Source organism: Ceratotherium simum, chromosome 3 (genome assembly GCF_057802395.1).
Source record: "Ceratotherium simum simum isolate JZ-2026a chromosome 3, ASM5780239v1, whole genome shotgun sequence".
NCBI lineage: Eukaryota > Metazoa > Chordata > Mammalia > Perissodactyla > Rhinocerotidae > Ceratotherium > Ceratotherium simum.
This window is the reverse complement of record NC_141902.1, coordinates 24,227,464-24,241,860: the sequence shown is the minus strand read 5'-3', so window position 1 is coordinate 24,241,860 and position 14,397 is coordinate 24,227,464. Positions and strand designations below refer to the sequence as shown.

At 46.5% G+C, this 14,397-nt stretch overlaps 1 protein-coding gene across 3 annotated transcripts; it reads left to right on the top strand.

Annotated features, from left to right (window-relative positions):
* Positions 1-4,957: 4,957 nt before the first annotated feature.
* Positions 4,958-11,929, top strand: LOC101399620 (dehydrogenase/reductase SDR family member 2, mitochondrial-like). 3 transcript variants are annotated; one of them, XM_087429095.1, is made up of 8 exons: positions 4,958-5,155; positions 7,037-7,241; positions 8,130-8,231; positions 9,429-9,499; positions 10,329-10,380; positions 10,962-11,119; positions 11,470-11,493; positions 11,818-11,929. In XM_087429095.1, exons 1-8 carry the CDS (start codon positions 5,016-5,018, stop codon positions 11,927-11,929), a joined length of 864 nt encoding a protein of 287 aa, XP_087285221.1. In that variant the 5' UTR covers positions 4,958-5,015. The 3 variants fall into 3 exon arrangements, with proteins under 3 accessions (XP_087285221.1, XP_004421980.2, XP_087285222.1); XM_004421923.2 differs by having other exon boundaries at positions 5,013-5,155; positions 10,962-11,096; positions 11,438-11,493; XM_087429096.1 differs by lacking the exon at positions 11,470-11,493 and having other exon boundaries at positions 5,013-5,155; positions 10,962-11,176.
* Positions 11,930-14,397: the final 2,468 nt, after the last annotated feature.

The following is a 14,397-nucleotide window of genomic DNA, read 5'->3' as shown; positions in this document are numbered from 1 at the left end:
CATATTTTGTTCTACGATCAGTCGCAGAAGTTCAGGGATGGAGTATGGAACCCTAGATACAGCTGTTTTTTACCTCCTCTTGCCGTATAACTTTGACTTTCTGATGCTATTCCATCCCATAGAAGCACAATGTATTTCACCGCATCATCAGAGGCAACTTTGCTCTCTTCAAATTTGTGAATCTGAGGCTCGTGGTTTCCTTTCTCTTCTCTATTCCTGGGGTTCGCTTTTGTTGGTCAGAAACCCTTAGTGTAGGGCCGGCCCCGTGGCTTGGTGGTTAAGTGCGCGCGCTCCGATGCTGGTGGCCCGGGTTCGGATCCCGGGCGCGCACCGAGGCACCACTTCTCCGTCCATCCTGAGGCTGAGTCCCACATACAGCAACTAGAAGGATGTGCAGCTATGACATACAACTATCTACTGGGGCTTTGGGGGGAAAAATAAATAAAATCTTTAAAAAAAAAGAAACCCTTAGTGCATCTTTTCTATTGAGAGGAAGGTTAAGGGAGATTAAAGGTAATAATGTAAGGTGATAAGGATGTATTAGTTTGCTAAGACTGCCATAACAAATACCACAGACTGGGTGGCTTAAACAACATAAATTTATTTCTCACAGGGAGGCTGAAGTCCAAGATCAAGGGGTCACAGATTTGGTTTCTCCTGAGGCCTCTCTCCTTGGCTTGTAGGTGACCATCATTCACTGTGTCCTCACATGGCCTTCTCTTTGTGCCTCTTTTGTGTGTCCAAATTTCCTCTTCTTTTAAGGACAGCAGTCAGAATGGATTAAGGCCTATCACAATGGCCTTATTTTAACTCAATCACCTCTTTAAAGGCCCCTTCTCCAAACACAGTCAAACTTTGAGGTAGTGGAGGTTAGGGCCTCAACATATGAATTTGGTGGCGCGGAGGACCCAATTCAGTCCATAACACTCCTTGAGATCAGCAGGATTGAACTTGCTTTGAAATCCAGAGATTTAGGTAGAAAGTGCATGGTTGTTTAAAGCTTTTGAGTACAGACGTGAACTTGTCTATTTTCCCTGTGATTTTATTCCCTAGGTGAGGTTAGCTTTCTGTATTAATTCTCTAACTGTGCAGGGGCTTAATAGTGGTAGAAAGACTAGGATAGACCACTCATGAAGTGGAAAAGAATTAAGACAAAAAATGAGCACTAGAAAACAATGATTAGCTATTTTAATCATTAGATTGAATGATTGACGAATAGACAAAATGATGTTTATGCCTCCCTAAGTGTGATCATTATTTATCTATGTAAAAATTATCAATTGGTAAAAACCTCCAAGAGTTTTTTTTTGTCCCTGAAAGTACAAAATTCCATGGTCTTACCACACTATCCCACCTTACCTAGGCCCTCTGCTTTATCTCTGCCAATCTTCTGTTCCACCCCAGGCCCAGTCTTCCTAGGCTCTGTGCCTGGAGCATCTCAGCCCTAGTTACCAAAACAGAGACTCTTCTAGCTTTAAGCTCCACCTCACTTCTTTCACAGGTGCTTCTCACCTCCTCTAGCCCTGGGCAATCACTATCAGTCCTTACAATGAGTTGACGTCTGATTTCCTACATCATTTCCTAGGGATGGGGCACTTGTTTTTGTTGTGATAAACGTCTCAACAACCAAGATTATGCCTTACTTCTAAGCTCCGTCAAATTGCAAATAATTGCAAATAATGATTAAGGATGTACCATACTTATTAAGAGGCAGGAGTAAATACTACAGAGTAGATGTCTGCTTTAATAAACATTTGCTTTAAAGTGATTCTAGAAATATAATATTGATAAATTTGTGTTTTATTCTTTTATAGATGTTAGTCCAATTGTGTTCTACAAGTCAAAGCTAAGTGAATTTCTTTAAAAACTTTTAGTTTGAAATAATTTTAGGTTCAGAGGAAGTACAGAGAGGTCCTGTGTACCCTTCATCTAATATTTCATATTTTCAATGTGAAAGAAGGGCACAACTTCCATAATGATAGTACAATATCAAAACCAGAAAATTGACATTGATACAATCCGCCGACCTCACTCAGATTTTATCAGTTTCATTTGTGTGTGTCTGGACACTTTGTCACATGTACATTTGTGTAGCCACCACCACAACTGACATACAGAATTCTCCCATCGCCACAAAGATCTCTCATGCTACCCCTTTATAGTCACACCCATCCCTAACCCTTGGCAACCACAAATCTCTTCTCTGTATGTATGATTTTGTCATTTTGAAAATGCTAAATTAATGGAATCATACTGTATGTAGCCATTTGGAATTGCCTTTTTTCACTCAGCATAATTCCCTTGAAATCCATCCAAATTGTTGCCCATATCAGTAGTTTGTTCCTTTTTATTTCTCTGGAGTGTTTTCTCGCACCAACCAATTCTCCAACATTAGCTGGGTGTCTAACAATTCAGTTCAGTTGTGACATTAACTAGTTAGTGTCAGACACCACAGGTTTAAGGGTTCAGTCCTATAAGACTGCCCCCACTTCAGACACCAGTTTTAAGTCCCAGGCCACTCATGTTTCTGACGAACTGGCTATAAATTGCATATTCCCACAACCTCTTCCTCAGGTTTGATAATTTGCTAGAATGACTCACAGAATTCAAGAAAATACTTGACTTACATTTACTGGTTTATTATAAAGGACACAACTCAGGAACAGCCAAATGGAACTGATGTATAGGGCAGGGTATCAGGATGTGTGTGTGTGTGTGTGTGTGTGTGTGTGTGTGTGTGTGGAGTTTCCATGCCCCTTTGGAGTCTGAAAGCTCTCTGAACCTCATTATTCAAGAGCTTTTATGGAGCTCAGTCTCCAGCCCCCCTCTCCCCCTCCTGAGGTTGGTGGGTGGAGCTGAAAGTTCCCACTCTCTAATCACTTGGTCTCTCTGGTGACCAGCCCCATCTTGAGGCTTTCTAGGATCCCCACCTTAAGTCACCTCATTAGCATAAACTCAGGTGTGATTGAAAGGGGCTCATTATAAACAATAAAAGACATTCCTATCACTCAGGACATTCCTATCACTCTGGGCCAGTTACCTAGGACAAAGATCAAATATATTTTTGTATTATACTACAGGATGGATGTACCACAGTTTGCTTAACCACTCACCCATTGAAGGGCATTGGAGTCATTTCCAGTTTTGGCTAATACAACCAAAGCTCCTATAAACGTTCATGTACATGATTTTGTGAGGACGAATGTTTTCATTTCTCTGGGATAAACACCCAGTAGCACAATTACTGGGTTATATGGTGAGTGTATGTTTATTTTTAAAGTTTGAGGCTTGCTAAGACAAATATATAAGTTCTGCGGCCTCAGAGCAAGTAGCCTCTCCCTAAGGAGTCAGAGAAGCCAGTATAATTTAGATACTAAAATTGCAGACCTTATATTCAGTAGACTTGAGTTTGAACCTGAGCTTCTCTTTTACTGGTTGTGAGAGATTAAACAATTTATCTCTCTGTGCTTCTGTTTACAGTTCTGCAAAATGTGGGTAGTAATTGTCACTACCTCAAAAGGCTATAATTACTATTAAATGAAAAAAAATCATGAAAGTGCATAACACTATGCTTAGGACATAATGATCCATAAAGGTGAACTACGTAACAGATGCTATTGGTCCTGCCTATGTCCCCTCAGCACTCACCTTTCTGTACATATCAGCCCAACTTCCAACAGCAATCATCTATGACTTTTCCTGAAGGCTTCTTTGGCTCCTGGAGCCTGCTTTGTGCATAGGTGGGGCGGCCTGGAAGTGCTAAGGAATTAATGCCACACAGGAGCAGTCCTTAACCAATGATTGACAGGAGTTGGAAATAGACCCTGTTAGAGTAACCAACTGTTCTGCTTTGCCCAGGACTGAGCGGTTTACTGGAATGTGGGTCTTTCACTGCTAAAACCTGCAGTCCTGGGAAACTGGGATGAGGGGTCGCCCTAAGTCCCCAGTGCCCTTGCCCTTTGAGTGGGATAACTCTGAAACTCAAAACTATTGCTCAGTGTTCCTTAGCAGGATTGATCTAAGGATCTAAGGATCAGGATTATCAGTTCCCATAGAGGTAACTCACTTGATAATGCACCTTCTACAGACTATCTTCCCTTCTGTCTCACTCCCTCCACTCCCCTAATGTTACTTCCCAGGGCCATCTCCAAAACAACTACTTGCTAACCGAAGACAATTATTGATCCTTATCTCCCCATAAAAAGGTGAGGAGGTTTGAGATGAAAGATGTAGGTTGAGAAAAAGTTGTTGCAGATATGAGGTGTTGCTGATGCAGTTACAGCTACACAAGGTGCCACAGGATCTTTGGGCAGGTAGGCTGGACAGTAGAGCCTGGGGGTCAGGAGGGGTGAGGGTAGAGGCCCTATGAAAATGTTTGGAACCAGAGAGGAGTGGCTAGACTTCTTTCTACAGTTGGACGAGAGTCATTTGTGATGAGGCAAAGCAACTTGTTTGCCAGAAATGGGGACAAGTTTAGTATCTCTAATGAGGGGACAATTGGTATCACTTCAGGTGGGGAGCTGAGGGAAAAGGAGGTTGCAGCAGATTGGGGGGGCCACAAGGGCTTGGAGCAGGGTGGTTGCAGCAGACTGGGAAAGTTGAGAAGAAAGTTCAATACTATTTCTTTGTGGAAGAGTGGATGTGTGGAGGGAAATGCGAAGGTGATTCTAAGAGGAATGCAGTGATATTTCTTGTTTGGAGTGTGGAGGTGAGTTAGGAAGTATCACTCAGGCATCTACCAGGGGCCCAGCACCATGGCTGGCCACGGCTGCTGGGATGGTGTGGTTCACTACGATGGGGAAGCCCATCTTGGGAATGGGTTGTGGAAAGGACATGAGCAGCTTTGTATTTTCCTGATAAGTTTGAAGGATAGTGGGACATCCATCAGAGACTTCAGACCCTTCTATGGAGGATGCATGGAGACGCAGAGCCTAACATAGCTCATGATGTGATTATCTTCCCAGGTTCTTCTCTAGCTTCCAGTCCAGGAGGAGGGAGGCCAGACAGTGACTGCCATGCTCAGGGCTGCGTCATGGACCTTTAGGGGTCTTCACTGCACCTCAGTCCCTTTCTCAGGAAGAATAAACAGCAAAAGGGCAGATAGGAGCTGTCCCCTGGCTGAGAAGGTGGCTGTGATCACTGGGTCCACAAAAGGGTGAGTGAATGAGAGTCCCTGACTGGCGTGTGTCCAGGAGATGGTAGTGTTCCCATCTCAGAGCAGGCTCTGCAGTCAATGCCCTTATCGCACATCCCTACCTGAGGACCCCCACCTCACTACACAGCTCTGGCACTAACAATTAAGTCCAAATCTCGGCATCTCTCCCTAAACCATCTGGCTTCTAAGTTCCAAGAAAGATGTAGTTGGAAATCCAGCTGCTTCTGAGTCAATCAGAGAGGAGTGTTTGAATCTAGTCTCTGCCACTTACTGGCTGGGTAACTCTAAGATATTTAACTTATTGTCATCAGAACTGCTCTCTCTCCCCATCCTTCACAGGCCATGGTCTTTTAGGATCCTAGTCTAACAGGGAGAAGCAGGAGACCTATTTGTCTCCCAGACTCAGGGATTTCGTTGACTGCAGAATGTCCACCAGCATTAGGGCAATGGTTAGGGCGACATCTTAAGACCAGCTCAGAGAGTCTTTATAGATGAACCTCTCCTCACTGTCACATTTCTTCCGACATACTTCCAATTCCACTCATTCTCTAACTGCCATAATGAACCCTGATCTGTAATGAGTCATTACCGCAGCAGGAGGAGAGGAGTTTTCTGGTACCGAGTGCTTCAGGGGCACCATCTTCCCTTTCACCTGTTGTGGTCTATAACATCACCAGTTTAGGCCATTATATTGAGAACTGTTTAATTGTTCTAGACTTCCCAGATCCCCAAGATGTTTTAAATCTTTCTGTGTGTTCCCAAGTCTTCATAACAAATGAATACATTCTGTGGGAGATCAAGATTTGGCCACCCTGAAATATGTCTCTTTACCTTGATTGTTTTTTCTGAGGGACATTTGACCTCCCCCACTAACTGCCTAAAGAATTTGACATGGTGGCTCCTTCCTGGAACAGATCTTCTATCATGATGGCTGTAATGATAATGTAAAATAGATGTTACAATGGGAGGGGCACCAAGCCCCTTTTATCAAAAAACTCTATCTCTCCCTGACCACATTATCTATAGATGACCCTGAAAAGAATTGTCTTCTTGCCCTCTGATGTCCCAGACCACTACCCACCCCCAACACCTTCCTCGCCTTTAGCTACAATACTTAAGTGAGCAGCTTAGACAGAGGGACGAGTTGCTCATTTCTGAGTTTCTCCCACGTATACATGTTATTAAACTTGGTATTATTTTCTCCTGCTAACGTGTCTTGTTAATTATTTGGCCAGCCATAAGAACCGTAAGGGAAAGGGCAGAGGGGGATTGTCCCTCTTCCCCCATAATTTAAAACTCCAAGCTGCCCAGATAGTTTATACAAAATAGGGGAAATACGCCTTCTGCCCTTCCTTTATCACAGGGGTTCAACCAGCCCCAATCAAGAGTGCTTCAGACCTCCTTAAAGTCAGGAGATGAAGAGGGGGGCAGGGCATGGTCTTCAGCATTAAAGGTTTTAAAGTGTACAGCAGAGGAGAGCTATTAGGCTTAGAGATAGTGCAATTTATAGCAGAGGCCTCTGGCTATAATGAAGAGAGAAAAGGCTGGGGAGGTCAAGATTCTCTACAATTTAGGTTGAGTGCCCAGCAAATTTACAACTGTGCTGGTGGAACATTACTTTTTAAAAACACCCTTTAACAAAATTGGTATGAAAATTTTCTCACCTATAAAATATGATTATTATACATATAGTTGTAAGAATTAAATGGGGTAGCCTTGGTGAAGGCCAGATAGTAAGATTCAATTGTTCCTCTTCCCTGCTTGGAAGGATTTGGAGGCAGCCCTTGGGCCACACTATGGAATTCAATTTGTGTCTCATAATCAGGCTGGCAGGAGGAGGGTGGGGAAGGCTGAAGCCATCACAATCATCTCTGCTCACAGGATCGGTTTTGCCAACGCGCAGCGTCTGGCCCAGGATGGGTCCCACGTGGTGGTCAGCAGCTGGAAGCAGCAGAACATGGACCGAGCGGTGGCAGTGCTGCAGGGGGAGGGGCTGAGTGTGACGGGCACCGTGTGCCATGTGGGGAAGGCCGAGGACCAGGAGTGGCTGTTGGCCACGATGAGGGAACAGGGAGGGTGGGAAGAGGTACAGATGGGGACATGCAGATTAAGCCCTGGCAGGAGGAGGTTGGGGTCTCTAGCATTGGTATCTAGGCCAACCACACATGTAGCCCAGGATAGGGCCCTGCTCAGGGGATAAAACAAATGGACAGCCAGATGTGGCTGGGAAGAGATGTTCCGGGCAGGAGGGAACTCACATGGTCTAGACCAGAGCCTTGCTAATCTAAGGGTGGTCTGATGACCAGCAGCTGGGGGTGATCTGGGAGCTTGCTGGAGACCCAGAATCTCAGATCTCACCAGAGCTGCTGAATGGGAATCTGCATTTAACAAGATCCCAAGTGTCTTGTGTACCTGTTAAAGTGGGAGCAGCACAGCTCTAGTGCACCCCAGCTGTTGGGTTGGGGAGCCCACTAGAGTTGCGGTCTGGATTAAGAGCTGTTTACCCGTGACAATCCTGGAAGGAGTGAGCTGTGAGGCAAAATCTGAAGGTGCATGAAATGGGCAGATGCTTGTTGTAGAGAATGGCCCTTGGTATGTGACACCAAAGGAGGGAGGTTTCCAGAGTCAAGGGAGAACTGGGAAGGCATTATTCAGAAATGCAAGAGGTGAAAGAAGGGTCAGAGCAGAAGCAGTGACATCTAGTGAGTGAAGATCTGGACTGGTGGGCTCCCAGCTGCCAACCAGGCATCTTGAAGGAGCAGAAACTAGATGTTTCCAAGGAGATGAGAAACAAATATTTCACTCAACCTCAGCAGTCTGACTGCTCCAGGATGGCCTGCACAGGAATGGGTTAGTTACTTTGCTCTGGATCCTCAGCCCCCAATGTTCCCAGCCTGGCTGGGGGGGGATGGAGGTTTCTGGGCACCCTTTACTCCATTCCTTCACCCCATATGCTCTGCCATTGTCTCCGCAGGCCCTGGAGCACTATGGAGGCGTCGACTTCCTGGTGTGTGTGGCAGGGGTCAACCCCTTGGTGGGGAGCACTCTGGGGGCCAGTGAGCAGGTGTGGGACAAGGTGAGGCCCGGGGTAGGATCTTACACACCCTGTGTGGCTCTCTGTCTACCATTTTTACAAGCATGCGTGTGCACACACACACAGTACCTAAGCTCCCACGTCCCCCTGTTACTGCTGACTCTGATGGGTGGGAGTTGGAGCTCATCTGGGTCAAACTGCCCATCAGTAAGCTCAAGAGGCACTGGCCACGCCCAGCGTATGCCAGGTGCCAGCATCCTCCTCTATGTTGACTCTCCTTGTGCTGGTCGCGGCTACAAAGTCCTGAGATGCCAGAAAAGATTTCCTGGTCTGTCCATGGCAAAAGGTTCTAAATATGTCATAGTCTGGGCTCACTTGTACCCACTCTGATCCCTTCAGTCTGGCTCTGGCTGTCCCACGGAGCCCCCTCTGGGCTGTCATGGGGACACCTCACCTGACCACAGACACAGCTGAGAGAAGGGACCTCCAGCCAGTCTCGCCATCCCAGGCAGAATCCATCAAGCATCACAGGGGCTTCTGCTGCCTCTGCAGAACCCCTGCCCTTGCTGTCCTGTGGGCCCCCCTGAGAGCGGTCGGCACAGTCCTGTGGCCTCCTGCACCCTGTCAGCAGAGATGGGTCCTGTGGTCAGGGTGAGCCAGCCATTCCCTCCTCATGGAGTTTTCTTCCACTGACCACCCCTCCCTTCTCTCTTTACAGACCCTGCCCCATGTCCTTTTCCTAGTTCCCAGATTCCATGGTTTTCCTGACCCAATTCCCAATTCCCCCTCCTCACCCCTCAGCCACACTCAGGGTTTTCTTGGAAAAAAAAATCCTGGTTGTGAACATTTCCCTGACGTGGACTAAGCGGTCAGCGTGGATTCCCTTTCCCTTACCCGCACCTCCCTTAAGGCAGTCACTACCAAACAAGTCATCCTGACTTCCTGCCCTGCTCTGTTTCCCCGACCTCCTCCCTGGAGGGCCATGTTGGCTAGGCACTGACGGTGGGAGGGTCTCCTAAACCACAGCTTATTGGTGGTTCCCCCATGACCTGGGCAGCACAGGGACCTTAGAATCCTACACATGTTCCTCACACATAGAAAAGGAGCACAGTGTCCCAGCCACTGGCCACAGTCACAGGGCTGGGCTCCTGCTCTGGCCACAGGTCTCCAAGTGACCAGTGAGAGTGGGCGTTGGACAGGCTGCATCTCTCCCCGCCTCTATGTTTGCTCTGATTTCAGATCCTGAACGTGAATGTGAAGGCCCCAGCCCTGCTGCTGAGCCAGCTGCTGCCCTACATGGAGAAGAGTGGGTGAGGGCATGAGGGGTGCTTGTGGCCATTGGGGTTTCCATGCCCTGGTCTTTTCTGCCCCTCAGGACACTTGGACAGGCACCCAGGAAGTGGAGTATGGCGGGAGAGATGGGAGGTGTGTCCTATGGAAAATGTTCTCCATTTCTATACTTACCATTGTCCCCAGTGGGTGTGACAATTGTATGAAGAGAAACATTTGCCAAGGGCAAGAAGGACCTGCCTTCCAGGTCCTCGAAGGACCTTTCACTGGCCCTCGTTTCTTCAACATCAGAGGATGCAGGGACTTTGCCCCTGGAGTGGCGGCTGCTGGGAAATAGGTTCCAGAATATAGTCACCTGGAGCCCGCTCCGGCCCCTTAATTCTCGCCCTCGTCTCTGGGCCATCTCACCTTTCCGTTCTGGTCAGAGGCTCTGTGACATTTGCTCTTTCTCACCTTCCCCTGCAGAGCCTGGCTCCTCTGTGCCTGGGGCCACCAAGGGGCAGGCCAGGCTGGGCCTGCTGGGCAGAGCGCCGACCTCACAGGGGTCTCTATGACACACAAGCATTACTTGGGTCCTGCTCTCCTGGAGCGCTGCCTCTCAGCCTGGTGTCCCTGCCCAGGGAATCCCACTCTGGCTGTGTTTATAGAGTGGCATTGACCCTGTCAGTGACCTTAGTGTCTATTAATTTGCAGGTCCAGTTTCTCCCCAGTGTTCCAGATATTCCCCAACCTTATCATCATGTATCTTGAGCTGTTTTCCTCTTAGCTTGAAAGTACAATTTCCCTGCTCATCTGGACCCTTAGTTCAACTGGCCTTTCATCTCATCCCATCTGCCTTTCTCCTTGCAGGGGAAGCTCTGTGGTTCTGGTCTCATCTATGGTGGCATATGTGCCAGTACCAGTGATTGTAAAATCCTCTGGATGGGGGCTGGGTGAGGGGCAGCTGAGTCTGGTTTCTTGTGGGTCCCTACTGTGGGGTGTGGGAGAACAGGCTGTTGATCACAGCTATGGAATTAAGGTGTGTAACGCCAGCACAGCACCCTGACCGCTACAGATCTGGCATTATAAGCTCACTTTGCCGTAACATCTCTGAAACTCGAGGATGTTAAGCCGTTTGCCCAGGGTAAGCACAGTCAGTTTGTGGGAGAGCAAGATCCGAGTCCTGGATTTTCCTAAATCTGGTTTCCTGACTGAATGTTTAAAAGCACAGTGCAGCTTTCTCTGTGTCAAGCTTGGATGCACATGGCGGTGACTTCTCAACATTTCTCTAAGCTTAGAGGAGGCCCTCCATCTCAGAACTTCACTCCTTGAAAATTATTGTGGGGTGGGGAGAGTGGTGGGGTGGGGTAAGGAATTTTAGTTTGGGGCTAAAGTCAGGCATAGTTTCTTAGTCTGAGACCCAGAGTCACAGCTCTGGCTGTTTGGGTAACGTTCCCTCCTCCCAATTCCAGTCCATTTTGTCTACTTCTTTCTCCTTTTCAGAAGCTGGGAGTCTACAATACCAGCAAAACAGCGCTGTTGGGCCTCTGTAAGTCTCTGGCTGTGGAGTTGGCCCCAAAAGGCATCCGAGTGAACTGCCTGGTGCCAGGAATAATCAAGACTGACTTTATCCAAGTGGTAAGGATCACAGACAGCTCCTGCTCCCCATCCTCTGCCCCGTGGTCCCCACTGGTGCCTTCCCTGGTCAGACTCCCAAGGCCCACAGAGACAGCACACTCAAGTTGGAGACCCAGCCCAGGCCCATCATTCAGAGGCTCTGCCCTGCAGCCTTTGGGACCAGCAGCCTCTCACTTCCCTGCAGAAGAATGGAGTCTCTTCTGCCCCACCTCTCTCTCCTGAACAGGGTCATCCTCCCACAGAGGCATCCGTCTGCCATGATGCTCTTCCCATCCACCCTTCTTCCCCTACCCCCACCAACAGACCTTCTGCCTAACATTGACTCTGAAATCTTTTCTCAGGAGAAAACTTTGCCATACTTGCTACCTGACTTGAATGAAATCTATGGATTGCAGCGGTAGGTGGGGTTTGGAGTTTTAATGGTTTCTACTTTGAAGGAAAGTTCAATTTCAAGAAGAGACAGAGCCCTAATCTTTTCCCAGTCTACTGGCTGTTCCCTTGCTGAAATCTGAGGACAGCACAGTCCTGGGCCTGGGGGCTAGAGGGTGGGAGTGGTCCTGCTGAGCCCACAGTGGCCCTCCCTGGAGCCTGATTTGACTGGAATCCTGTGAGGTATTGAACTATGGAGGTCATGCTCCACCCACCTCTGGGCCAGCAGAACCTGAGGTTGGAGCTCGGCACTGCGTGGGCTGCGACCTCAGCTCTGCTCTCTTCCCTTCAGGTTTGGGGAGCCTGAAGAATGTGCGGGGATTGTGTCCTTCCTCTGCTCTTCAGATGCCAGCTGCATCACAGGGGAGAACATTGTGGTGGCCGGCTACTCCCCTAAGCTGTGAAGCAGACTGGTTAAAACAGTGGGGCCATGGTCCTTGGTGGAAAACTGGGGAGTGGGGTGGGGAATATGGGGGGGGGGAGCCTTAGGGTGTCTTTACAGTCCTGGGCCATATAGGGAAACTTACTCAGAAAATGAGAAGGAAGGCAAGATGGTTGAAACTTTTCATTTGGAAATAAACACATGGAAACTTTTAATCTGGGCTCACCCCTGTTTGGCTAGTGATGTCTGAGCAGTTCCCTTGAGCTAGAAGCCTCATCCCTGGATTAGTCCCTTCGCTTATCACAGTCTCTCATCCCTAAGACTTTCACCTCTCCCTCCTTCCTTCAGTCTTTTCCCATGAAATTGGAAATTGATGCTGGATGCTTTCCATCTGCCTGTCCAGATCCACTATCCATAATTCTCTATTCTTCTCTGTATTCTGGGAGGCAGAGCTGTTGGGACTGCTTTGATAGGCTCCCTTGACATCTGGCTTCCAGTTGGGCTTGGTCAACAGGAGGCACTAGCAGGAGACTGGAGGGTGGGACGAGTATAATGTCAGGGAATTTATTTCTCAGGCTCCCTTCTCATCTGGTCGCCACATTGGGCTGTTCTCTCCACCAAAGGCTGTAGCCCTTGCCAGGCAACAGCCTGACAAGCAGCTTGGTTTCCATAAGTACTCTCTCCTCTTGTCCCTTCAGGCCTATGAGTGGTAATGGTTCCCTGCTGCTGCTGGCTCTGGTGTACTACACTATACCTTGTTGGATGTTCCGAACCCTGTCCATTCTTTTATAAATACTTTTTTATTAAAATCTCCTCAATTATCCAGTTTGAGAATATCAACATTATCATCATATCTTTTCTTTAAAAAAATCTATTTAGCTTATTATTTATTGTTATTTAGCTTATATACAATAAAACAGACCCATTTCAAGTAAACTTTTCATTGTGTTAATAAATTTTTACATACATGTAAATTAAATTTTTTTAAATCATAACAATTAAAATATTGAACATTTCTATTGCCCCCCAAAGTTTTCTTGTACCCCAGCCCATCTGACACCCCTACCCCCAGCCCAAGGCAACCATTGATTAGTTTTTTTCCTAGAGTTTTATATAAATAGAATCATATGCATATACACTTTATGTCTGGCTTCTTTTGCTCAGTATAATGATTTGAGATTCATCTTTGTTGTTGGATATATCAGTAGTTCATTCCATTATATTGCTAAGTGGTATTTCATTGTATGAATATAGCACAATGGAATAATAGTCTATTGACTGATGGTACTACAGTTTATTTATCCATTCACCTACTGGAGGACATCTTGCTTGCTTGCAAGTTTTGGCAATTATGGTAAAGCTGCTGTAAACATCTGTGTTCTCTCCTCTCGTTATGGGAGATACTCCAATTACATGTGTGTTATACCATGTCATGTTATCCCACAGGTTACTGAAGCTCTGTTAACTTTTTCCAGCCTTTTTTCTCTCTGCTTCATTTTGGGTGGATTCTGTTGCTATGCCTTCAATTTCACTGATCTTTTCTTCTTTGGTGCCTAATTTGCTATAAATATTTACATTTAAGATACTATATTTTTCATCTGTGGAAATTTCAAGCTATATTTAACTTTAAGGAGGGCTGGGAAATATGTGCTATCTGTGTGCCCAGGAAGAAAAGGAAAACAGATTTTAGTGAAGCTACAAATTCTTTCATCTCTCAAGTCTTAGATAGTCTTGTCTCTGCTTTCCTTTCTGATTTCGTCTCCCACCACACTCCCTCTCAGTCACCGTGCTCCAGTCACATTGACCTTCTTATAGTTCCTCAAACAACATCTTTTCACATGCCTTTCCCTTTGCCTGGAACACTCCTTTGCCATATCTGTTTGAGGGTTGTTTTGTTTTTATCTTTCAGGTCTCAGATCAAATAGCTCCTCCTCCAAAATACTTTCCTTTGACCATCTTATGTAACGTTGCTCTCACCCCAGTCACTTTCTATGACATCATCCTGTTTTGTTTTCTTTACAACACCTTTACTCTTTGAACTTATCATTTTTATTTGAGTGTTTGCTTGTTTATTATACTTCTTATTCACTCAAATGTAGGTTCCTTAAGACCAGACACCTTGTCAGTCTTGTTCATAGCCATGAATATTTTGCATATAAGAGGTGCTCAATAAATATGAATTAACCGCCATCTTTCATTCTGGCTCAGTGATTCTTCTGCTCACATTTCAGACTGAGGAAATCTTGTTCTAGGCTCATTAACCTAATAGAGGTCATTTTAGGGAGTATCACAAATAGATGAAACACTTTCAGTTCTGGATTGGAGGTGATTTTTCTTTCTCTGATGCCCCACCTTCCCCTTGACTTCATTTACTCATTCATCCATCATTTAACAAATATTCTGCACTCCTATTATGTGTCTGGCATTTTCTATGTAGAACTGAGAATAGAGTGGTGAATGAGAAAGATATTATCTCTAGGTGCCATGATG